The sequence below is a fragment of the Lissotriton vulgaris genome, chromosome 8 (assembly GCF_964263255.1).
Source record: "Lissotriton vulgaris chromosome 8, aLisVul1.2, whole genome shotgun sequence".
In the NCBI taxonomy this organism is placed as follows: Eukaryota; Metazoa; Chordata; class Amphibia; order Caudata; family Salamandridae; genus Lissotriton; species Lissotriton vulgaris.
The window spans coordinates 1,356,673,362-1,356,700,163 of NC_141696.1; the positions used below are offsets into that span (position 1 = coordinate 1,356,673,362).

General features: G+C 44.6%; 1 protein-coding gene across 2 annotated transcripts in view; it reads right to left on the reverse strand.

The window, feature by feature from the left end:
* The window catches only part of ANKRD49 (ankyrin repeat domain 49), a 49,116-nt gene that overhangs the window by 3,094 nt on the left and 19,220 nt on the right, over nucleotides 1-26,802 (reverse strand). For both annotated transcript variants that reach the window (XM_086935306.1, XM_086935307.1), the window contains exon 2: nucleotides 19,062-19,339. In XM_086935306.1, the coding sequence (XP_086791432.1) occupies nucleotides 19,062-19,331 (270 nt within the window). In that variant the 5' untranslated portion in view covers nucleotides 19,332-19,339. The remainder of the gene's footprint in view (nucleotides 1-19,061; nucleotides 19,340-26,802) is intronic.

Sequence of the window (26,802 nt, forward strand, 5' to 3'; positions counted from 1 at the left end):
AAGAATATCCTTTCATATACACGCAATTATTCAGCATTACGAGTCTGATCTCTCGATCCATTGTGTAACGGGATACCATATTTCTAACCCTTTTTTTTCTTTTTAAGGCCCTTATGTTTGTATATAGCTATTTCCAGGCTATAGGTAGCAAGGAATCGTGCCGCAGATGTTAAGAAGATTCTAAGCACCGCCATTGAGATAAACAGTAATCCCTGCATATTGGCGGATCTAACGTTCCTACCCCCAGTGTAATTTCCGCAGTGGTGATTACAATATTACTCTCAAATATTCCTGGCAGAAACGTTGATATATCTTGTCTGATAGTATTTAGGGTTTGACATGTAGCTAACATGTGTACCAAATCTGCTTCGGGCTGAGCACATCGAGGATATAGTGTGCTTTTACCGGTACTCCATTTGGATATTCTAGCTGGTGTATAATAAAGTTGAAAAAACGTCTTGTAAAATTGGGATTGAAGTTTGGTTGATATTAATAAGCAATTTGATTATTCTAGAGGATTTCGCCTAAGAGGTTCTGTCAATTCTAATTTGTTTTGCCAATAATGGATATGCTTGTCTAAATCATCTGGGAGACTTACAACGAAATCTTTATAAATGTCACCAATTTTAACACTATTAGTGCGCACCACTGTTTCGATTGCTGGAATTTTATTCATGGCCCTACTGCCACCCCCCTTTTTAGCAAGAAAATCCCTAACTTGCAAGTATTTTAAAAAGTCACGCGATTCAACCCAAATTTAGTTTTTAGGGATTCGAATGAGCAGAAGCCCGTACTGTCATATAGCGAATCAATCTGTGTCATTCCCGATCTTACCCATCGTGTCATACAATAATCTGTAAAGATCTCAGGGAGATTAGAATTTCTAACTAGGGTGGTATAGTGGGAGAACCTACCGAGTCCCAAGACTTTTCGCGCATGGTTCCAAACAATATAAATACCTTTAAGTGTTTTAAAGCGGACCTTTTTGAAATGACAGTCATATGTTAACCTCCACAAATGATCACTTGTCTCTTTACCTAGAATGAGTTCCTGTGGGGTTGGGACTAACATATCTATATTGGGCTCTTGCCTGGGGGTTAAGAGAGCTCTACTGTATTTAAGGATTGTTGCCCACCAATAGATTTTAAGGTTGGGAAGCGCCAGACCCCCTCTTTCCCTTGGTAGGATAATATATTTTTGAGCTCTACGTGTTCTTCCATATCCCCAGATAAAACGAGAAAATATATTATCTATTTCTTTAAATATTGATGGGTCGAAATTTAAACAGATGGTCCGAAAAAAGTACAGAAATTTCGGAAAGAATAGCATTTTAATAAGATTACATCTTCCTATGATAGATAAATATAAGTTATGCAGGCTATTTAAACTTTTCTCAGTCTTTTTAAGAAGTGGATTCAAATTGAGACTTACTAAATTGTTTAGATTGGAGGTGATATTGACACCGAGATATAATGCATTCTCTACCACCCTGTCATCAGAAAAATTGATTTGACTATTGATTACAATCTGGGTTTTGGTTTCGTTCAATTTATAACCTGATATTTTGCCAAACTTTTTCGCTTCTTCTTCCATTTGTTTTAGTGTTTCCTCTGGATCGGCGGTGACTATTGCGATGTCATCTGCAAAAGCCAAGGTATTTGTATCACCATTGGCTGTTTTCCTGGGTTGTATTAAGTGGTTTGATTCTAGCCTTGAAATAAATGGATCAATAAAGATGGCAAATAATAATGGGGAGCAGGGACAGCCCTGCCTCGTAACTCTTGTCACATTGATGGCATCTGATAAATCCCCATTAACCATTACCACTGCCTCGGGGGTGGTATACATCGCCTAAACAGCTTTAATAAACTGGTCGCCAATCCCACTTTTCGACATGGCTGTCAATAGATACTGCCAGGAGACCCTATCGAATGCTTTTTCGGCATATAGCAATATCAGGGCCATAGGGTCTCCTGCCACTTCAGCCATATCGAAAAGCGTGATCACCCTCTGAATATGGTCTGTGGTTGATCTCCCTAGTACAAATCCGTGTTGTCTAATGGATACAATTTTATGGATTAAAGGTGATAATCTACAGGCTAATAATTTACAATATATTTTGGAATCATTGTTGATTAATGTGATTGGTCGATATGCACCAATTTCCGTAGGATCCTTGTTTTTTTTGTCAAAGACAATAATTTTCGCCCTGGCCCAGGATGCCGGAGGGCGTCCACCTTGAAAGATACGAATCATTAATTTAGTAAGAATATCTTTCAGTTTGTTACTAAATCTGACATAGAATTCGGTAGGGATTCCATCAAGGCCTGTTGCTTTACCCAACGGAAGACTATTCATTGAGAGTAGAATTTCTATCTAATCCGGAGTGACCGAGAGAATATCTTGATCCGATTGAGATAAACGGGGGCGTGTAGTCAATTCTAGATATTCATCAATACTGACCTGGCTATTACCTATCTCAGTATAGAGATCCAAGTAATAACGCTTAAAAGCTTCTCTTATTTCTTTAGGATCATGGGCAGCTGATGGTGACCATGGACGAAAGATCGGAAAGATCAGAAACAACCAAAAATAAACTCCACAGCTGCCTCTCCGAAATGGCGGATTGGATGCGTAACCACTGCCTCAAGCTCAATGCCGGAAAATCTGAAATTCTACTGTTCGGAGGAGCCAAACTATCGTGGAACGATTCATGGTGGCCACCGTCACTGGGAACAGCCCCGACCCCGAAACAATACGCCAGAAACCTAGGCATCATGATGGATGACGCACTATCTATGAAAGATCATGTACGCACACTGTGGGGTAAGGGATTTGCAATCCTGAAACTCCTCGCTAAGATTTTCACCTGGATTCCACTCGACTGTCGTCGTACGATTACCCAGGCCCTCCTGGTCAGCCGCCTGGATTATGGCAATGCTCTATTCGAAGGAATGAACGAGCAGCTATTCTCCCGCCTACAGGTTCTGCAAAACCAGGCTGCCAAACTGGTATGCAACAAAGGCAAACGTGACACGGCATCAGCATGCCTAAAACAACTCCATTGGCTGCCGATGCGCCAGCGTGCCACATTCAAACTACTTTGTCATGCGCACAAAGCCCTCCACAAAACAGGCCCTACAATCCTGCAAGGGAAAATTGAATTTTATACTCCAAACAGGAACTTACGATCCACTAACTCAGCCCTAGCAAAACCTAAGCGCATCTATAAAACAAGGACAGGAGGACGGGCCTTCTCCCACCTGGCGGCCAAACGATGGAATGAATTACCGATTGACCTGAGACATACTGTAAACCTTCTTTCATTCCGGAAAAAACTCAAAACACACCTCTTTCCCAAATACTAACCCCTCCCGCATAAACCTCAGCAGTCCTTTCTTTTTTAGCGCCTTGATATCCCTTGGGATGAATGCTGCGCTCTATAAATACCAGAAATAAATAAAATAAAATCCATGGACAGGATCTCTAATTGCTTTAATCATATTTTCTGAGTTCTGTTGTCCAATACGAATAGCTAAATGATGACCCACCCGCTCACTCAGTTCGTAGGTTTTTTCCCTGTTCACTACCGCTTTACTGATTGCTTTGGTGGTAAATATTTCGGATATTAGATTCCTTCCAATCGCTACCTCTCGTACCGCCCTTTCTACATTGACTCCGCATTGCACCGCTCTAGCAAGGGCTTCTTCCCTTCATATTAAGTCTTCCTGTAGGTTTAACAGTTTTAGTTTTTCTTCTTTATTATTGTTGATGGAAAATCTAAGAGTTTCGCCCCTTATACCTGCTTTCAATGCGTCCCAAACCACATCCAAAGGGGCACTACCCATATTAAACTTTAAAAATTCTGGGATCCAATTCTCCATATGTATACAGTATTTTTCGTTGTGCATAAGATCTTTCAAAGGTCCACAGGCTACGATCTGATTGTATCGTCTCCATATTCATGAACATAAGTAGAGGATTGTGGTCAGAAAGAACCCATCACCTGGTACTCAGGGTAAGTTAAGGATTGGGCCGGTTCATGGAAAGTGAACTCACCAAACGGCGTCTGAATCGGCGCTGAGCGGCGCCGGAACCGGGTTGAGGGAGGCGTCGGGGACGGCGCCTGCAGAGGACGGCGCCGGGGGTGACACCTGTGGGGTCGGCGCCGGGGAGGTCGTTAAGTCCACCGGCGACGACCCGGGTCCGGATCCAGCGGGCCCTGCGGCGCCGGGCCCGAAGTCGCCAGCGGCGTCAGAGCCGAAGCACCCGACGGCGTCGGGGCCGAAGCCCCCGACCCGCTTGGACCCCCAGACCGCTGGGCCCAAATGCGCCGCGGAACCCGTCGGGGGAGAGAGGGACCTCATGGCCATGAGGAACCGCTCGATCTCCCCCGGCGTCGCGTTAGGGCCAGGGACCGGAGGGTATGAAGCCGGACGCGATGCCTGCGACTCCGACGGAGCCGCGTGGGCGGTGCTACCTGACCCCCCCCGGCCGCGTCGCGCGAGCGTCGGGGGGAGTCGGAAGAGCGATGACGTCTCTTCGACTTCTTGTGTTTACCTGACGACTTCGACCCAGAGGAGTGATGTCGACTCCCGGAGCTATGACGGCTCCGCTCCCGCGACCGGACCCTCGACATCCGTCCGGACCGGGACCTCTCTTGGCGCGGGCCGACTGCCGGAGTTTGAGTCGCTTACGGGACCGCTCCCGTCTAGCTTTCGAAGTAAGGGCCCGGCAGTCGAGGCAGGTCTTGTCGTTGTGGTCGATGCCGAGACGGCGACGGTGAGAATCCGTGACCGACATCAGTCGGTCGCAATCTTCACAGGGCTTGAAACCAGGCATCCCTATCGGCACCGATCGGAGTCGAGGACTCGAAAAAGGATGATCAAAAGATCTAAAAAGATTTAGTCAAAAAGTGACTAAGGTACCACTTTTTCCGGATCTGCGCTGCTGGCGCGGAAAAAAGAAGAACTGACGTCAGCACGCGGAGGCGGCGTCTAAGTACTTCGACAACGTCATCACGGCGCCTATGACGGACGCGGAGCCGCAGACGACGCCTACCGACGCGCAAGGGTACTGCTACGCAAAAAAATTCTGGATCCAGTCTGACGCCTGGGGATATTTTAAGGTAAGGAATCTATCACTAACATGTCTCTTTCAGATCCCTAAAACTACCCATGTACCCCATAACCCAAAACTATATCTGAACCCTTAAAATACCCAAACACCCCAAAACATATACCTCAGTACCCCAAAACATATACCCCTATACCCATACTTACCTTATCCAAACAATACAAAAAACATGCTTTTACCATTCATGCATTTACAACGAATTTCGTTGTAAATGTGTGCGTGATAAAAGCATATCAAATGTAATGCCATGCGTTATAGTGGCATTGCGGAGTCATGGTACTTTCGTAATGAAAGTATGCGGAGTGATGGTATGCGGAAAGAAAGTTGCGGAATAATGGGTGTTTACCCTCCCCGGTAAGTAAATTGGTGGCACGGCGGCCCACATCTCCAGCAACATACTCATATTTTTTCACCACCCATTACAAACTCATCCTTTCAAAATAACTTCATTTGAGAGGGCTAAATCTCCCTTTTAAATATTAAGAAGTCACCTCTACAGAGGGAATATTGCCCATAAGGCAGGGTGCATTATATTTAAAAGTTTAAAGTTACACACATCCTACAGTGAAAAGTTGCCAAAATGTGTTTTCGTTGTAGCAAGGCTAGCTGATCATTGGGGGAAAACACAAGAAACAATAAGAAATACAAACACTGTATCTCGGGAATGAGACTAGCTAGAACACTAATTAAACAACTATTTTTAATACTCTTCAATCGTGAAGTCGAACATCTAATAAATATTTTGTAAAAGATACTTTTAGAAACATAACTTTTCCCCTGCCTAAAGCCTCTGGAAGCTCATTCGCATTTGTTTTCCCACTGCTGTCAGCCAGTAATTTGCTTTTGAATAGTTGTGAAATGGCTCCCAAGAACCAACAGACTGGCCTGAGCGGGTATAGATGACCCCTGTGAACCTGACAGAATATGCAGGGTGGAGCTGCAATATCAGTTTTGGCATTGAAGTGCCAAACCCCCGTTGGAATGTCTCATCTTGCTTGGCACTCCTAAGAGGGGATTTTCATAAAACACTTGGGATGCACTACAAAGAGGCCTACCCTGTTACAGACAAATGATAGGTGAAACTAGGACAGGGACCTGCTTTTGTCCCCCCGCCCCTCCCCCCAGTCAGGCACGCTCTAATAATAGTGGGCCCCTTTTTGACATGTCAAAATCATTTAGACAGGTCTGCTGAGTTTACATGTAACACTTGGGGTGCACTTCAAAGGAGAGAAACAGGATGTCAAAACAATTGTTGTGTATACACTGTTTGTTTGCTGAAACTCTGCTTTTGTACTACCATACTTCGAACTCTGGGGTTGTTGTGGGTACAGGACATGCCACAAACTGAATTTTAGTGCTGGAGGGGAGAGGATCCCATTGTGCACTTCCCACGTACATCCCAGTCCTCAGATCCCAAGTTTAGAGTGGACGAAGACTTTTGCCATCTTGAATATGCCCAAAATTGATAGTGTTAGCACGGGAGAATTTATACCATTAGTTAGGGCTCCCTTAGGGGTCATTCCAACCCATTAGATTCTGCCAAGCATAAATGTGGCATCTCAAGCCATCTACTTCATAACACTCTTGGACGTGTGGAAGATCAGAAGATTACTGAACCTGCTGTCTAAGACATGAAAATAGTTCTAAAGGACTGCTCTACCTCTTGTAGACAGGACAAAGAAGTGGACTCCAAGGATCAGAAGGCAGACATCCCGATTAAGCTATAGGGGGCACAACAAAAGTACAAGAGGCCTTTTCCTGCCACAGCCTAGCTGGATTGTATCCTCCTGTTCGCCTCTAAAACACTGCAAATCTTTAAGTGCCTCCCCTGAGCTCCTCAGGGGTGAGGGGGGGGGGGGGGCTAGATTGGTACTCATGTGGTGGATTGAGATTTGGAGGCCTAAAATCTGAAATATGTGACCAGTACAAACTTGTTCATAGTATCTGACCCATGGTCAGCGTGAAATTGCCCGTAGGTCCTGTTCTATCAGGACCATAGACTATCATAGGCACTGTGTGCTTCTGGGCACTATTTCTACTTAAATACCTTAAAAAGTCATATCTCCAGGTCCCCTTAGTGGATGTGTGTCATTTTGATATAATTTTGTTTAATAAATATGACTCAATTTTTCTAATACATTTTGGGATTTGTGCTGCATTTTGACTTAATGATTAAATACTGCATAAAAACTTTACACATTGCCTCAACGTGTAGACAGTCTGCTCTGTGCCACAGCTACCAGGGAGCGGGATCAGGTTTATTTAGTGACTTTAGTGATTCACCCTGACATGGACTGTGATCATTACTTCAGATGGGTACTTCACCCCCACCCCAAACCCATAACCCAATTTCTTACCAGTATGTAAAAAGTTTAATTTACAAAAAGGGAACTGACATAGCTAAAAGAATAGTTATTTCTAGGGAACATGCCAGAGAGACACACAATACAAGAGTTAATGAAGTCATGAGGGTTAATGAAGTTGTTAAAAGTGAAACAAATTGATTTGCAGAGCAATAACACTTCAGCTGGGACGAAAGGCGGAAGTTCTAAAGAGAAAAATGAAGGGAGGACAATGCATTTTAAAAGTGGGCTGTGATATCTTGTATCGAACCTGAAGCTCTGTACAGAATTTGGTGAAGATTGCAGATGTGGCAAGTGTAGACATTTTAGTAGCGTTTGCAGTAATAATAGGAGAACAGCTTTAAATTGTGTAGTGGGTGATAAAAATGTTAATGATCTGAGCCAGAGAATTAAAGATTTGGTGGTGGTAGTGAATAATAAAGGGGTGGAAGAAAAGTATGGAGAGGAAGAGAGCTTAAGGATGAGTATTGATGGGTAAATATGGAGGAGAAGAAAGTAAAACTGTTGGTAGATTTAGACGCAAAGATAAATATACCGACTTACAATTTACTCAAGGAAAAGTACATGGAGGGAGAAAAATTGATTTGATGGGAGTTTTTGGATTGATTCATGCATTAATGGCAAGAACATGTATGGAAAAGTATATGTAGTGTATGAGGATCTCAATATAATAAGCCTGTAGCATTAGGCAAATTATAAGGTCTGAGAACGGATTATTTCTAGTATGTGACAGGGAAGAGAAAGACTGTAAGCGGATGTCCTGGAATGTATTGTGTTGCAAAGTGTAGTAAATTGTGTGGAATTGAGCACCCGATCAAGGTCAAGCAGGGTTCTAAACCAATTGACACAAACTTTAAGAATGTGCCATATAGTATTAGGAAGAATTTAAATCAATTACGTTGAAGTGTGAGGTAGGGATGGTAGAGTCAGTTGAGGCCACCCTGTGGTTGTCACCTGTAATATGTTATGTTATGTTATGTTAAATTAAATGTATTAAGCGCACGTACGCCCGTAGGCTTCATGGCGCTGTGGAAAACTGGCAAAACATAACATGTAACAGAAAGAAACGGATTTAACTAAGGGTAAGCTTGCTTAAAGAGCCAAGTTTTAAAAGCCTGTCTAAAGGCTAACAGATCTTCATGAAGCCTTAGCGTCAGTGGCAGAGAGTTCCACAGGGAGGAGGCCAAGAAGTGGAAAGATCCGCCTCCCTGGCGTTGTTTCCTGATCCGAGGCACCACTAACAAGTTCTTTTGACCAGAGCGGAGAGCACGAGAGGGAGTGTAACTGACAAGCAGGGTGCTAATGAATCCAGGGCCCTTGCCTTGTAGAGCCCTGAAGATAATGCATCCCGCTTTAAATGCTGCTCTCTGCGCTACTGGCAGCCAGTGGAGACTGGCCAGTCCCGGTCTGATGGACTGCCACTTAGGAATCTTACAAATCAACCTGGCCGCTTGGTTCTGGACCAGTTGAAGTCTCTCGAGCTGCCCCGCTGGAAGACCCAAATACAAGCTATTGGAATAGTCCAGACGGGACAGCACAAGAGCAATGATGACCTGAATCAGAGCAGGGTGGATTAAAAGGTGGGCGATCTTCTTAATCTTACGAAGTTGGAAGAAACTTGCAGATACCACTGTCCCTACCTGACTTTTGAGCGAAAGATCTTGGTTGAAAGTGATTCCTAGGCTTTTAACTGTTTGGGACTTAGCTGGGGGGTTTCCCATTTCTGGAGGCCAAAAGTGTGGCCCCCAGTACAGTTCACTCTTCCAAGGCAAAATCAATTCAGTTTTGCCTGGGTTGAGTTTCAGGTGATTTAGGCCCATCCATCTCTGAATGTGGACCATGGCCTCCCGAAATTCGGTGGCCGCGCCAGGGGAGTCCAAGCAGAAGATCAGTTGCAGATCATCTGCATAATTGAAAATTAAGGCTCTAAACTTTTTTAATGAAAATAGCAGGGGTCGTAAGTACAAATTAAATAAAAGTGGGGACAGGGACGAGCCCTGAGGGACTCCGCATTCGTTTTTGATTTTGGGGGCTGTAAAGGTTCCTAATCTCACTGCCTGGGTGCGTTCCGAGATAAATGACTTCAGCCATCTAAGTGCCGGGCCTCTCAGGCCTGCCTGTTCGACATGGTCGACCAAGATGGTATGGTCGACCGTGTCGAATGCGGCCGACAGGTCAAGAAGTACCAGTGCTTGGTGAATGTCCTTGTCTGCATTGCATCTTAGTACATTCTGGACCGCCAGTGTCACCATCTCAGTAGAATACCCCGGTCGAAACCCTGCTTGATTGGGCTCCAGGTATCCAGTGGTTTCAACGAAGCTAGAGAGACAGCTAGCAACGTGTGCCTCCAGAATGTTTGAAAGGAATGGCAACAGGGATATGGGGCGATAGTTAGATGGATCGTGAGGATCAAGACCGGGTTTTTTGATCAAGGGAATCAGTAGAGCATGTTTAAACCCTGCAGGTACCTTTCCCTGATCAAGTGAGTCATTAAGCAGAGAAAGGATCCCATGAGGGATGGAGTGCCCTATCTCTGTGAAAATGTGGGGTGGGCAGATGTCGTCGGGTGAGCCAGACTTGACCCGTACCAGGAGAGTGGAAAAGGTTTTAGGGTCTATAGCAGGAAGGGTATCTAATGTAGTAGGGTTATTAAAAATATCATCCAAAGGAGACGATTTAGGAGAACTAGCAATGTTGCGTTTTATGGTTACAATTTTCTCTCTGAAGAATTCATTCAGAGAGTTACACAACTTCTGGGTGGGGGCTATTGAAGGAGCTGTCCTATCATCGTCACAGAGCTCATTGACTATGTTAAAAACATCTTTAGTTTTGTTGGAAGAGGTTAAAATTTTGTGGGAAAAGTAGTTGGTTTTATGTTGGAGCAAGATTTTTCGGAACTCCTTTCTTGCGGTACAGTACACTTTCCTGGCTTGAGGGGAGTAACTTTGTCTCCATTTCCGTTCCTTTTGTCGAACCCCCAGTTTAAGTTCTTTCAGTTCTCTGGAAAACCATTTGTGGGCTTCATTCCCTCTAATATTAGGGACCAGTACCAGGGGGGCTGAGAGGTCAGCTGCGTTGCGTAGCAAATTAGACAGCGCTCTCTCGCCAGTGTCCAGGTCATCGTGCGGTGGTGGTACGGTTTTACTTAAAACATCAATGAATCCCGGAAGGTCCATAGATTTCCATTTGCGGAATTCTTTGCTCTTGCATGGTCTGGACTTGACATTTCCTCGTATTTCTAATGTGAAGTAAATGATAAAATGATCCGACCATATACATGGACTGATTACAGGGTTGGGTAGAGATAAGTTATGCGTCCAGATCTGGTCCAGGCTGTGGCCTTTCTGGTGGGTAGGTGCATGAATGTGCTGGTATAAATTGAGATCTGTAAGCAGGTCTTTTAGTTCAGCAGCTTGAGTGTCAGTGTCTATGCTGTCGAACCAATAGTTTGGGTCCCCAATAAGGATGATTTTAGAGTAGCTGACTACGTATGAAGCCAGCTGCTCCGCCAGAAGAGATGGATACTTGGCCATATATTGGGGAGGCCGGTAAATCAGGACCAGGATGAGGGACCCACTTTCAGTGTCAAGATTAATCACCAAGTTCTCGGTGTCCGGAAGAATCAGAGAAGGTAGTTCCCTAACATGAAGGGATTTCAAAATTATAGCTGCTACACCACCTCCCGCCTTCCCGGGTATGCGGTTGGCTGTCAAAATATAATATTCAGCGGGAAGTGCTACAAGTACATCAAGTCAAGTCAAGTCAAGTCAGAGAATTTGTATAGCGCACTACATACCCAGAGGGTTTCAAGGCGCTTAGAAAGGGGAGGAGGATTACTTGTCAAATATCCACGTTTTAAGTTGCTTTCTGAATGCAAGGTGGTTCTGGGTAAGGCGAAGGTAAGCGGGGAGTGAGTTCCATGTTTTAGCAGCCAGGTATGAGAAGGATCTGCCTCCCATGGTGGTCTTGTTGATGCGAGGTAAAGTGGCGAGGGCTTGGCTGGAAGAACGTAGATGGCGGGAGGGGGTGTAGAAGGACAGTCGTGAGTTGAGGCATTCTGGTCCGATGTCGTAGAGTGAATTGTGTGCGTGGGTTAGCAGTCGGAAAGTGATCCTCTTATTGACGGGCAGCCAGTGGAGGTCTTGAAGGTGACCAGAGATGTGTTCATTGCGTGGGATGTCTAATATGATCCTGGCTGAGGCGTTTTGGATTCGTTGGAGTTTTTTCTGGAGTTTAGCGGTAGTGCCTGCGTAGAGGGTGTTTCCGTAGTCCAGTCGGCTTGTGACCAGAGCATGGGTGACTGTTTTCCTTGTTTCGGTGGGGATCCAGCGAAATGTTTTTCTGAGCATGCGGAGAATGTTGAAGCAGGAAGAGGATACGGCGCTGACTTGTCTGTTCATTGAGAGTGAAGAATCCAGGATGACGCCTAGGTTCCGTGCGTGGTCTGTCGGGATGGGTGCTTTTCCGAGGGCTTCCGGTCACCAGGAGTCGTCCCAAGCAGTGGGGGATGTACCTAAGATGAGGACTTCAGTTTTGTCTGAGTTCAGTTTCAGACGGCTTTGTTTCATCCATTCGGCAACTTCTTTCATTCCTTCGTGTAGGTTAGTTTTGGCGGTGCTGGGGTCATTGGTGAGAGAAAGGATTAGTTGAGTGTCATCAGCGTAAGAGATGATGTTGAGGTTGTGATGGCGGGCGATGGCCGCGAGGGGGCTCATGTATACGTTGAAGAGGGTGGGGCTGAGTGAGGATCCTTGTGGTACGCCACAGATGACTTCAGTGGCCTCTGACTTGAATGGTGGTAGGCGGACTCTCTGGGTTCTTCCGGTGAGGAACGAGGTGATCCATTCAAGTGCTTTTCCTTGGATTCCGATGTTTCTGAGGCGTTGTAAAAGGGTGCTGTGGCAGACTGTGTCGAATGCTGCGGAGAGGTCGAGGAGGATGAGGGCGACTGTCTCCATTGTCCAGTAGAGTTCGAATGTCGTCTGTTGCTGCGATGAGGGCGGTCTCAGTGCTGTGTTTTGCTCGGAAGCCGGACTGTGAGGGGTCGAGGGATTTGTTGGCTTCGAGGAAGGCGGCGAGCTGGTTGTTGACAGCTTTCTCGATGACTTTGGCCGGGAATGGAAGGAGCGAGATGGGGCGGTAATTTTTGAGTTCGGTGGGGTCCGCTGTGGGTTTTTTCAGAAGGGCGGTGAGTTCAGCGTGTTTCCAGTCTTCCGGGAAGGTGGCGGAGTTGAAGGAGCAGTTGATGACGTCTCGGAGGTGCGGTGCTATGACGGAGTCTGCTTTGTTGAAGATGTGGTGAGGACATGGGTCTGTGGGGGATCCTGAGTGGATGGAATTCATCAGGCGGATGGTGTCCTCAGTGGGGATTGGGTTCCAGTCGTTGAGGGTGTTCAAGGGGGGAGAGTGTTCAGCAGAAGGTAGGGTGGGTTGGATTCCGGGTTGGTTGTCGAAGCTGTTGTGGATGTCTGCAATCTTGTTGTGGAAGAATGAGGCCAGGGAGTCGCAGAGGGCTTGAGAGGGGGTGATGTCGTTGGAGTTGGCCGAGGGATTGGAAAATTCCTTGACGATGTTGAAAAGTTCCTTGCTGTTGTGGGCGTTGTCGTCAAGTCGATCCTTGAATGCTGTTTTCTTGGCCTTTCGGATTAGTTGGTGGTGAGTGCGGGTGGCGTTTTTGAAGGCGTCCATGGTGCTGGTGTTTGGGTCTTTTTTCCAGGCCTTTTCAAGGGAGCGGCAGAGTTTCTTGGACTTCTTAAGATCATCGTTGAACCATGAGGCCTTTTTGCTGCCGGGTTTGCTTTGGCGTTTTTTCAGTGGTGCCAAGGTGTCAGCGGTGTTGGATAACCATAGGGTGAGGTTGGCGGCGGCTTCGTTTGCGTTAGAAGAGTGGGCTGGGGTGTTTAGAAGGAGCGATGCGGAGATCTGGTCCGTGGTGATTTTGTTCCAGTTTCTTTGCAGAGTTGGTTGGAGGTGGTTGGTGGGTTTTGGTTTGTTGTAGGTGAAGTGAACGCAGCTGTGGTCAGTCCAGAGGAGATCCGTAGTGTTGCTGAAGGAGACATGATTGCTGGAGGTGAAGATGGGGTCGAGTGTGTGACCTGCGATGTGGGTGGGGGAAGTGACTAGTTGTTTAAGTCCGAGGTTGGCGAGGTTGTCTAAGAGGGTGGCGGTGTTGCGGTCGTTGATCTTTTCAAGGTGAAAGTTGAGGTCTCCCAGAAGGATGTAGTCTTTGGAGGGGAGCGCGTGTGGGGTGATGAAGTCCGTGATGTCTTCACTGAATTTTGCGCGGGGTCCTGGTGGTCTGTAGAGGAGGGTGCCTCTGAGTGTGGTCTTGGGGTCGATGTGGATCTGGAAATGAAGGTGTTCGGAGTTAGCGAGGTTGGCGTCAGAGCTGGTTGAGATGCGGATTGATTTCTTATGGACGATAGCGATTCCTCCTCCTGTGTGGTCGGTGCGGTCCTTGCGTGTGATCTTATAGTCTTCAGGGATGGCAATGGTGATGTCTGGGGCGGATGAAGCGTTCATCCAAGTTTCTGTGAGGAAGGCGACCTCTGGAGAGATGGTGTCTAGTAGATTCCATAGGTCTATGGCGTGCCTGTGGACCGATCGAGTGTTGAGCAGGATGCACTGTAGGTGGTTGGGGTCGGGAATCTGTGTTGTGGTCGTAGCGGAGAAGTTGTTGGTGCCGATGAATTTGCAGGAGTAGCAAGAGAAAGGTCCATGGGTGTGTCCGGGAGCGGCTTGGACGCAGTTGGGGGCGCGACCGGGGTTAAGGGCTAGGAGGGTGGCGGCATCGTAGGAAATGCGGGGGGGCTGGGAGGGACGGGGGCCAGGGGATCTGGCGCTGGGCGCGGTCCAGGCGCGGACGGGCGTAGACGGGCTTACCTTTGGCGCACCTTCGGCGAGGCCGTAGCGCGTGGACGCTGCGCGTACACCCATGCATCATAAATGGAGTGTGGAGGGGGGTGGGGCGAGGGGCGTGTCAGCAGGGAGGCGGGAGCGGGGTGGAGAGGCGGTGCTGGGAGGCAACAACAATCAACAAAATGGCAGCGACCCCAAAGCCAAACAGGACGAGGCTGGGATTTTAAAGTTAAGGTTTGGACAGAGAGGAAGCGTCGCAATAGCCAGCACTAAACAATGAATACAGTTGCAGGCAGCAATGCACAGCCAGAATCAATACATGTAAATAGCGCTTAGCGTCTACAATCGCGCAGCGAAGTTAAGCTAACGAGGCACAAAAGGGTGATTAATGCAGGGGTCAGAGCGAGCAAAGGGCAGTGCTTTAAAGATCGTATTGCAGTCTGGCAGTGTGGCGATACAATACCAGCGTGGGAGCAAGGGAGCAACCGCTTCAGGGAGTGAGGGGTTAGCCAAGTTTCAGCCAGTAAGAGAATGTCAGGTTTTACCTCCTTCAAGAAAAGAAAAATGTCTATCTGGTTTTTAACCAGGGACCGAGTGTTGAGGTAGTAACAGCGTAAACTGTGCTTTGCAGAGGGTACAGTTTGAGGCTCAGAGATGGATGGTATAGGAGGCTGAGCGTGAGGCAGAGGGTTGAGGAAGGGAGAAAGTCCTAGACGTTGAATGCAAGTCAGTGTGCGTGGAGCTAGTGAGTGCTTGCAGGGACCATGGGGAGTGTGAGGACGTAGGTTTAAAAGTTCCAGAGACGAGTACTTGATAAAATGGCCAGGGGGAGTAGGCCCGGGTCCCGGTCGGCCGCGGACGGGCGCAGACGGGCTTAACTCAGGCGCAACTCCGGCGCGCCGCCGTCGCGCCCGCTGCGCACGTCCGCTGCGCTGACACATATTGGCCCGTTTAAGTAGGGGCGGTACTCGGGGGGGGGGGGGGGGGGGGGTGGCGAAGATGACCGTGGCCTCACCTCACCCGAGCAGCCCAGTCCAAGATGGCGCCCCCAGCCGCTGCGAGCCCGCCGCTGCGATCAGCGCTGAGCCGTGCCGGTGCACTCAGGAGGAGTGAGAAGGTGAGCGTCCAGGATTCCGTGGGAAAAGAAATAAGCTAAGAGTTTTAAAAGCGCGCCTCTGCGCTTTGTGCAGGAGCGCTATCTAAAATCAGCGTCTCTTCCTGGATGTCACGTGATGCAGCTTCCTTAGCTACAGGCGCGGACCCCCTGCCACTGGGTCAGCAGCCTGCTAATACTGTTGAGGAAGTAGGTCGGCTTATATGAGGCTGTATTCCGTGCTAAAGAGCTTGACCGGAGAAATTTGTATAGCAAGTCCTTCTTTTCCCAGGATAGTCGACTATAACCACTTGGTTCATCTACCTAGACCTAAGGGCCGCCTATCCTTAAGTAGCTTTAGATGAGTAGTGGAGGCGTGTAATGGCGTTTGTCACTCTAAGCAGAAGTTTTTAATTTTGCTGAACGCCTTTTGGGTTTGCATCAACGGCTTCAGTACTTGAGAAAATATTAGCCAATTTGATCAAAGCAGTTAAGAACATTGTGGCATTTTAGGATATCTTCATTTGTGGTAGCACCAAAGTAGAACAAGATGTGGTGTAAGGCAATATTGCAGATTGTGCAAGTAAATATTAAAGATTTTCGGAGAAGTAGGGGTGACTGACAGTTATAAGTCTGCATTTGCGATTTAAGATGTTGAGTATTTTGGACATGTCGTGTCCGGTGAGGGAGTCAGACTGAGGCACAGTTGGTTTCTGCCATTAAGTATATACTAGCAACTGCCTTTTATGGTACTATGCGAGTTCTATACAAATCTGCAAGGAATTTTGCTACCAGGATAGTGTTTCAAGCCCCTACTGAAAAAGAAAGTGGAATTTACTTGGAAGGAGGAATGTCAAATGTGCTTCAAAAGGATTATTGGACAAAATATAGGAACCTATTTTCAGTATCTCGGTTGTAGAAAGGGAATACAACTGTGTATGGCGTAAGAGCTTTATTGCCCCTCAGGACAAGGAGCAAACCAAAGGTTTTGTTTTAATATATTTGGAAGGAATATGGAACACTGATATTCCAGAATTGAAAAGGAGCTATTGGTTTGTGTGTTGGGAATAAATACGTTTAAGCATATTTTTGAGGAAAATGTTTGTATAAAGAAAAGATTAAAGACCTCTAATTGAACTATTGGATGGAAGGAGAGTGAGTGGGCCAACCGCGAGACTGGCTTGATTAGCAACTACTCTATTTGGAATAATATTTATATTTAGAGAACATTTCAGGCAGAAGAAAAATGTAGGGATTGATTCTATTTTGAGACTGCATGATTAAGAAGCCATGAGATAGGAGTGTAGAGATCAGAAGGTCAGTGAAGTGTGCCTTTCAGTAGTGACTGATGTTCATGTTGTGATTTGCAGCGAGAAAGAGGACTGGATTCAATCTAAGACAAAAGATTATGCACTGATGGCAGTGCATGACATGGTGGTTAATGGTTGGCTAAAGGGGAGGTGTTTGTAGGGAAAACCACACAGTTATTGGAAAATACATGAACAATTGTCTACAGCAAATTTGCTGAGAGGAAATACATGCGCCATCAGCTAGTGAGAGACAGCATAATGTTAAAAATGCACACAAAGAACACAATGGTTTGACCCTAATTAAGAAATCAGTTAGGTCTGATGTTTGATGGCCTTGGATGGGTAGATGAGGAGAGAATGTAGTAAACAATTGTGTTATATGCCAGATAAGTCGCAAGCACTCTGTAATTTACAAATCACCATTACAACCAAATACGTGTTTCAGCATGGGAATGACAAAGTTGTGTGTCACCTTTTAGAGCCACATGAAATTCTCCCAGATCGCATGCATTTTGTAATAGTGCCGGTAGATTCCTTGCCCCAATGTCTGGAGAGCAAGTTTGTAGCTTCTCTCACTGTTAAGGGTGCAACCAAATTTTATGAAGAGATGTTCACAAAAGAAGGGCAACTTTCAAGTATGATCACTAATAGAGGAGTGGAGTTCACTTTAAGTGACATGGGAGAGGTTGTGAAAACCTATGGCATTGGCATAATAGAACTGAATTATATCACCCACAGGTTAATGGGATAGTGGAAAGATGCAACAGAGTATTAGTCCAATGAGCAGTGAAAGGACGTTAGGGTATGGTGAAAGCAGTGAGAAGCATGTTCTACGCACCAGGACACAAACTAGCGTTAAGAAATTGTTGCCTTTTCAGAGCATGAGGGGAAAAAGGGTGGTACAGAAATGTGACGGTGTAGATGTGGAGATGATGGAATTGTACAGGCAGAAATAAGTGCATGGATGCAGTTTGAAAAAAGGCAAAAAGATGCATTGAGATCAAACAATCTGTCATAAATAACACACACCTCACGAGTAAGACGGGTCTAGTTTTAAAAAGCCACTGAAATTGTGATTCTGACAGCAATACATATTTGCATTACTATAGATTTACACCCTTGGCCCATAATCCATCACCTTGCCACAAAAACAGCATAATTAATAAAGAGTATGTGCTTGTCCATGAGAAAACAACAAAAGAGATAGATTCACAACCTTTGGATAATTACACACTTATTTGCCAACAAACATTATTTACTTCTTGGGGGCACTATTGCTAACCTGTGTGCAAGTGTTTATTCCTCTGGAGCATTGAAAATGCCCAAATTAATTTCTGCGCCAACTAGATAGTTATGCAATGCAGGCATTTAACTTCAAGGGGCTTAGTCAACCAGTTACTGGGACTTCATAGTCACGGTGCAGGCTTTGTAAAACGGTGTTATGTTTGTGAGGTTTTATGCGCAGACTGTTACTGTCAATTGTACTTAGACAATAGTAGAATAATTATTCCACACAATGAATGGAATAAACTGCTGAAAAATATGGTATCAAAAGTAGACGCCTTCAAAATGATTTTTTTTTTTTACAAAAATGCAATTCATTTAACCCGGCTGAATTTCATGCACAAAAGAAACAGTTATATGTAACAATAAAACATTAGCCTTTATGTGTTTCAGGAAAACAAAATACAGTGACATGAATAACCCTCACTGTGAGTGGGCAGATAATTACCGATCTGTGGGCCAACTCCTGTTACTGCAAATATCAGAATTAGGAGTTGTGCATTTTTTTTTAAATCACACCAGGTGCGTAAAACACATCCATTACATTTTGGCTGATCAAACCTGCTGGACTTTGAAGGGAGAATGATGCCCGATAAATACCGGGATATCCGGACTTTGGTGCCGTAACCACCAAACTCCACATTACACACATTTCATGGGGCAACAACATTCATAAATTGTGATTTTTTTGCTTCTGATTAATTCCGAACACCTCTGTGTCTGATTTTATTAAGGCAATAATTATTTCATCAAAATCAAAGCCACGCGAAATGAGGGCCTAGATAGAGCAATTATGCACAATTCTATTCTCGTTCAGATGGGTTTCAGGGTTTTGTAGTTTCACACTTGAGATTAGTACTGTTTTCAAACTCGATCTTTAACATTTCTGACACTGTTCTCAAAAACCCTGTCCCAAGAAAGCCACTGAAATATAGTCTTCTAAATACATTTTAAAATATAGAGAAACAATAAAAAGGAAAGCCTATAAATAGAATTAAAAAAATGGAAGGCCCATACCCTATTTCTTTCCGCTGCCCACAGGATCAGTTTTTCATTATCATTGCTCAGCTTTTCCTCTTGCTCCTGGTACCACTCTTCTGGTTTACCCTCTAGGTCCTCCTCTTCGTCATCATCATCATCAGACTCTCCGGGCCAAAGGCTATGAGTACCGGTTGGGATCAGGTGCCTGTGCGTCTCTAGCAGCTCAAGCTGGTTAAAGTCCTCTGCAAACTCCCCAAATCTGGACTCCAGTTCTTCCACCGATGCGGATTCAGCTGAATCACTCATGATTAATGCTATGGAAACACATAGTAAAACAGAGGATGAGTAATTTAAAAAAAAACATAATTTTCTAGAAGGCTTTCTCTTGCCCAAAACACTTTAAAAGCATATGCTCTGCTTTACATAAAAAAACTCAAGCGGTGTAACCATCAGGTAATAAGATATGTTAGAAGCATTTGTACATTCACTTCTAATACAAATATTGCACTGAAGCGCTTTCTTAAGTTGAGTAACTTTTCATATCGCTCTTCAATTTCTATGTATCTACTGTGCACGGTTGTTTGGTTAGTAGAAGTTTGCTAACTATCTAGTATGGTAATTGCTCATGCTTGGTAATGTGAAGCTCAAATCCAGCAAGGGCCCCATTACAAGTCAGGCGTAACCAAATGAACGCATGTTTTAAGTGTTAGGTTTTTCCACACCTCGTTTTTCCAGATGTGGAAGACCCAAACTAGTTTTCTTTCAGCTGGTAAAACCAGCTGGAAGGATCACAGGAGCTCTTGGCTGCAACAACAGCCAAGCCTCATTCCTTTTTTTAACAGAGGAAGCATAAAATGCTTTGCTCTCCCTAATCCCCTTCCCCTCCCTCATCCTCCACCCTAAAAACCACCTGTAGCATACATTTACCACTTGCTTAAAGTAGGCGGTAAATGTATGCATTATTCTGCATGGAAGTGAGAATTCCAAGTTGTATTACGGCAGGAAAAAAACTGCCCCATCAGCAATTACCTGTTCCATGGGGTTTAACTCTTAATTGCATGATACTGGACAAATTTACTGCACAGTAAAGATAAATTTGCTTGAACACATACTGTGAGGTAATTAAGGACCAGTACTGTCTGTACAATCATAGTTGGGGCCCAAGAGAGAATTTCTATTTGCCAAAAGATCAAGCAAGAATAAGTACAAGCCTTGCTCAACGACATGCACCTTTGTGGAGATTGTGGTGTATGATATGGTATGGTTGTGCGGCCTTACTGTGCAAAACACCTGCAAAACTGTCTTGCTTCCAGACAGGCTCATTTGTAAAACCTCTAGCTCAATCCTGGGTAGCCATGGCTTCGAGCTTTAGGCTTAAAAAAAAAAAAGGAACTACTGCAAAGCCTTTAGAAGCACCAATCAACAAAATAAAGTCACGCAGCCCAAAATAAATCAATACCAATTTATAAAAATAGATTATATTTTTAGGAATATTTAGACATTAAGATGAGCAAAATCCACAGAGGGTTCTGGAGATATAGACTTTTACGTAAAATGTAAATGCTCCTGGTGGTGTCTCTTTATACAACTTGGAATAAAGCATCACAAAATACTACTCAACGTGTGGACTTCTCATCATTACACATTGGAAACTGGAATGTTTAGAAACTTAGAACATTTTAAAGAGGTGTGTTCGGCTACTCTGGCCGAGTCGGGCAACCAAATTCAGTAAGGAGAAAGTCAGGGAGGCCATTACAAAGTAGGTGGACAGTTACCTGGTCATCAAAGCAGTCTTAAGTCCAGTTCTACACTTTACATCAAGACCGCCATAGACTTGAAAGGAGTGATCCTGATGCTGAGGAGCATGATGCTGAAAGATGCTGAAAGATGCTCTGTGTGCTGTGCGGTCGACCGAGGTGTCCTTGAGTGTATGCCTCGGTCCACTTGTAAAGACTTTTGCCACAAGTATAGGTGTGCTTCAAATTCCTCTTGGAGCCAGGAGAAGGCCAGCTGCGGTTGGAATACTGAGCTCCGTACACAGTAGGTCCAGCACTATACTTTGGTGAAGGCTGTGTTCAGCAGATGAAGGTTCAACTTTTGGCTGTCAAGGATCAGTCTCTTGCGTCATCCGGCAGCAGTCAGCAGAGATTTAAAGAATACGGCTATGGACTTGCCAGAGTGGGTTTCTTCAGCTTTAATGGTGCTGGTTCCAGGGGGTCCCCCGACTGACCCTTGCAATAACTTCTTTGGTCTGTGGCTTAGGAGCAACTTTTCTATGAGCCAGCATTCATAGACCCATTCCTCTCTTTGCTAGCCCAAGTTGTGGCAGGTGTAATCCAGCAAACAGTGCACACTCTCTTGCCAGGTCCTTCTTCAATCCTTTTTCTAGTCTGGTCATGATACGAGGTTAGGGGTGCCAGAACGTGCCCTGGGGAGATGATGTGGCCACTAGCCAAAGGGCTACTAGGAACCATGCCGCCCTGTGATGACTACGTGGCATCTAGTAATACCAGAGTGCACTATTCTGCCCATTCACATGATGTCTTGGATGTTAGGAGCGAGGTAGCCTACCTTAGAGGTGTCGCATTGAATTGATTACTTGTATAGCAGACTATCAGTACCAAGGGAGCATCCTGGCGCTATTGCGGAGGCCACACTGCTCAACAAGTGTAAGATCAAGCCTAGTGGGCAACCATCTCAGAGGGCCTATGGGAAAACTGGTTGAGGCACTGTTCTCTCCTCTCTATTCCTGCCACCAGCCTGTCTACCTGGACAAAGGGGCAGCCCTTCAGGAGTGTTCTACAGTCTTCTATAAGTCAATGTCTGATGCAGAAACTCTAGTTTATTCAGATGAATATATTCTAAAGGTTGCATCCGGCCCTTCCCTATTAGGGAATAAAGGTCTTGTTACCAACCTACCATATGAATCAGATCTTAACCAACTAGAAAGAGTAAAAAAGAAACTTGTACGCACTGAATTGCATGCGAAATTTCTGACAGATTGTTTGAATGCTAATATCATTCCGGAAGGTCTACAAATACGTAATATCCCAATCATCTTTGTAGACAACGAAGAGTTCAAAATTGGATTTAGTTTTTCTGCAAACAGGTGCTCGCGTACCTGGATGGTTCTTAGTATAGAAACAGCATTCCGCCAAATTCAAATTCTTACAAAAGAGATTGAATCTTTGGAGAAGAAGATCTCAGGTGACAGTACAATTAGCAATAGCAAGCTTCTCCTAGATAAAATCCAACAAACGATTAAAGAATTTGAGGAGTTTAACTCGCAGAAGAAAACTGAGAAACTCCAAAACGATATCAGGAGATACAACAAAGAGAGAACCTATCCCTATTTGAGAAAAGATTTTTATATCTCTCAAGGTCCCAATCAACAACCAGCTAAACGGGCTACTTTTTCTGATACTGGCTCTGAGTCCGGCAGCGACAGATCATTTACTTTTAATTATTGCCAGCACGATCAACAACTGTCTACATCTCATCAGCCTTTTTTAGCCCAGGACCAACGAGGCTCCAGACCACCAGGGAGACCTCAACAACCGAAGCGAGGATGGTTCCGCAAACAATACACCCCGGGGTTCCGTCTGACCCGGAACCGATATTACGAATGGTTAATGATGATTTGACCATACCCATTTTCAACCTTTCAACTCATAATCTTTCTGAACAAGAAGTGGCTGTTCTTTCTTATGGTCTTAGCTTTGTACCTACTTACAAAAATGATCTCTTTCAAACTAAACTTGAACTGTATCGTTTTTTCCGCACAGTTCGGTTAAAAAACTTTTTTGCAAACAATATCTCAGATCCTAAAACAGGTTTTACAGGACTTAGAAATCAGTCTACGTTCTATCCATACAACATGATGGTGAACAAAGATATAATCACCTTTGAAAATGCCACACTTATTGAGATTGAAAACCTTTTTAAGAATCCATGTAAATTTAAATCCAATTTACCAAAAGAACAACAATTAGCTCTCCAAAATCTTCAGAAGTTGCCACAAGCCCTGCTCAAACCAGCAGATAAGAGTGGTGGCATAGTTGTATGGGAAAAATCAAAATACAATGATGAAATGATGAGATGATGAGACAACTATCTGTCCCCACTAATTATAAGAAATTGACATGGAATCCCACCAAAAGGCTCATTGCAGAAATTACAGCTTTGAGTAAATCAGGTCTAGAAGGAGGCTGGCTAAATGACAAAGAGGCTTCTTTTTTAGTAAATAAAACACCAACAGTGCCTGTGATCTACATGCTCCCAAAGGTGCATAAATATTTGAACAACCCACCAGGCCGCCCTATCGTTTCGGGCTGTAATTCGATCTTAAAGCCCCTCGCTCAGTGCTCCGATTATTTCATCAGACCTTTTGCTATTGAGCGAACATCCTATATCAGAGACACAACAGCAGTCATTAATGAAGTTGAGAAATTTCAGTTTGATCCAACAACTAATATACTTGTTTCTATGGATATAGAAAGCTTGTATACTAACATCCCTCAGACAGAGGTGCTTGATATACTCAATGCTCTCTTCGCATCGAGACCAAGACCCCATTCTGTTCCCACCTCGTTCATTTTAGAATGTGTCAGAATTCCTCTTTGTGAAAACTTTTTTCTATACCAAAACTCTTTCTACCAACAACAGAAAGGAGTGGCTATGGGTGCAATTTTTGCCCCAGACATAGCGAATATCTATGTTGCATGCTTTGAGGATGAACACATATGGCATACCTCTAATCCATTCTCTGTCAATATTCTGAAGTGGCTGCATTATATAGAGGACGTGTTTATGGTCTGGCATGGTACCGTTGACCAACTGAACGATTTCCATCTATGGCCAAATTCCAGAAATACAAATTTACAGTTCACACTAGAACACAATACTGAGGAAATGCCATTCCTAGATATTTTCATCAAAGTAGACACAAATCATCAGTTGTATACCACTCTGTTCACCAAGAAAACAGCTAGGAACACCCTTTTGCGTTACACAAGTCATCATCCCCAGGCATTGAAAGATGGGCTACCCTTTGGGAAATTTCTTCGCTTACGACGAAATTGTACTTTTAAGGATGACTATTTTTGTGAAGCAAAACAACTCAAGGACAAATTACAAGCCCGTGGCTACCCTTCCAGACTCTTAAGAAAATCAATGAAACGGGCTTGGTACAACAACCGTGAGGTCCTTTTGACTGTTAATCAACGACAAAACAAAACAAACATCGTTTGTGTGTCTACCTTTGGCCCACATTCTAATGCAATCAAAAAAATTGTGTCTAGACAATGGAATCTACTTCATTCTATCCCCGAATTTGTACAGAAACCTCTTTTTGCTTTCAAAAGAGGCACTAATCTACAGGACAGGTTGATCCATGCCTATGAGAATACCCCTCATGATAACACCGTTGACAACATGAGGCAATTAGTTCCACTAGTCGGTCATCACAAATGTAACAATTGTGCGGCATGTGCCACCACCAAGATGGTGAAAACTTGTAAAATTAATTATGTCAATTTTCATTTTTCCAATTGCAATACCACAAATGTGGTTTACTGCATTCAATGCCCTTGTTGTTACATTACCTAGGTAAAACCATTCAATCCATTAAAAAATGGATCCTACAACATCAGTCGCGGATCCGCTGTAAGAAAGACAATGCACAGCTAGTTGAACACTACCTTCAATTGGGCTACAAGGAAACCGATATGTTGTGGTGGGTCTTAGAAGTCATCAGACCAAATAAAAGACAAAACAACATTGACAGGGTTCTCTCACTGAGAGAAGGTAAACTCATCTGCCTTACTGACACTGTTAAACGGGGCCTAAATTCTGCAACCGAATGGCATGTCTTGGCATGCTTACCCTAATCAGCCTCTTCCAGCAGTCTTTTACCCAATGAATTGTGTCCGATTGTGCTCACTTCATATAGTTAATATGGTTGTTGTCGAACTGTAAACTGTATTACTTGAGGCTAGAAAAGCCACATATACCATTTGATGTACCGAGGTTCATTTACAATTATTTGTATAAATCATGTTGGTATACCCAGAATCTGTATTTGTAGATTGCGGATGTTTTACTCACAAATGAACGGTTCCAGTATTTCTACGATATTTTTAGTTTCCAATATCGTGTCCTGAATGATTTTTCATATGTTGCCAACACATAAGCTACAATGAGGGCCTTTTATTCTTCAATCAAGACGCCCCTTGCACATTTCTTTTGGTTTATCCAATTGTCAATGCAAATATATTAAATATATTATATTACCAGCATCTGCTCAATATGACATCAGTTACATGTATCCCTAACACACCACCCGCGCGAATAATTTATACACTAATATGCCGATGGATAATTACCCTGACGGCGTATAGCACAATTTCGTGTAGGATATCTACTCTATTGTTCGATAAGTTGCGTGATTAATTTTTGAGTCCATTAGTGGCGTATACATTTCGATACATTGTCGCTTTAATTTACACTACTATCCGACCCTTTTCAATATGGCGGCCAAATTCGCAGTCCTATTTTGCGCTCCAAATGGCGCTTTAAATACGGGCTTCACCAGCAATGAACGCTTTTGCTTCCAGCTGGCTGCCCGTCGCGTTCACTTCGATCTACATTGAGATACTAGGTAAGCCTCATACCGTAGGTCTTTTTAGAGACGATTTATCGAGCTCCGGTCTGCAGTTTTGACAATTGTTTGTCCCCCCTCTTTCTTTCGAGAATTTACACCGATTATCTGAAGACCCACATGATTCTAATCGACTTTGTGGTCAATTTAGGTAAATAGTTTTACTTTTGTAAGTTTAACTAGATAATTCATATATAAATAGTCTGTGACTGATATAAATTACTCTTACAGATTCATCTCCATGCCCATACAATTCCCATGATCTATGAAGATTACACCACTCATTGCTGGCTCATGCCTATTCAATACTGAGTGATGTTATGTTATGTTATGTTATACAGATTTTTATAGCGCACAGCTGCCCCAGCAAAGGGGTGTCCCAGCGCTTTTGAACAGGGAAATGAACACATAACACAGCACAAACTGCAGGACCAAAGCAAGAAAGGGGGAGAGACTAAAAAACATTACGGAACAAGTAAGTTTTAATGGCCCTCTTAAATGCGAGCAGGTTGTCAAGTGCACGGATATGGGGCAGCAGAGAGTTCCAAAGTTTAGCCGCCATAACCCGGAAGGACCGGTCTCCAGCTCTACACAACTTGAACCGAGGCACTACCACCAGATTTTGACAAGCAGATCTCAGGGAGTGAGAAGGGACATAGGGAATGAGAAGATTCTCAAGAATCTGAGGAGAGGACAACTTGAGGATCTTAAAGGAAAGACAGAGAGTTTTAAATTCAATCCTTTGCGCCATAGGCAGCCAGTGAAGAGACCGAATGGTTGCACTCACAGAGCAGAACCTCGGCAGCCCCACCAGGGCTCTGGCTGCAGCATTCTGAACGCGCTGCATCTGAGCGATTTCCGCCTGGTTCGCCCCTTACAGGAGCGAACTGGCGTAATCGAGCCGAGACAAAATAGTGGCCTGGATGACCAACTGCCTAGTAGGGGCGTCAAAGAACTTCAGAATGGGTCTCAATCCTCGAAGAATCCCGAAGCAAGTAGCTGCGACTTTTTTAGTTTGGGCGCAGAAACTAAGGACAGAGTCTAACCAAACCCGTAAGTTTTTTACCTCCGAAACCTGAGTAGGCGTAACACCTAACTCTGGAGGCCACCACTCATCAC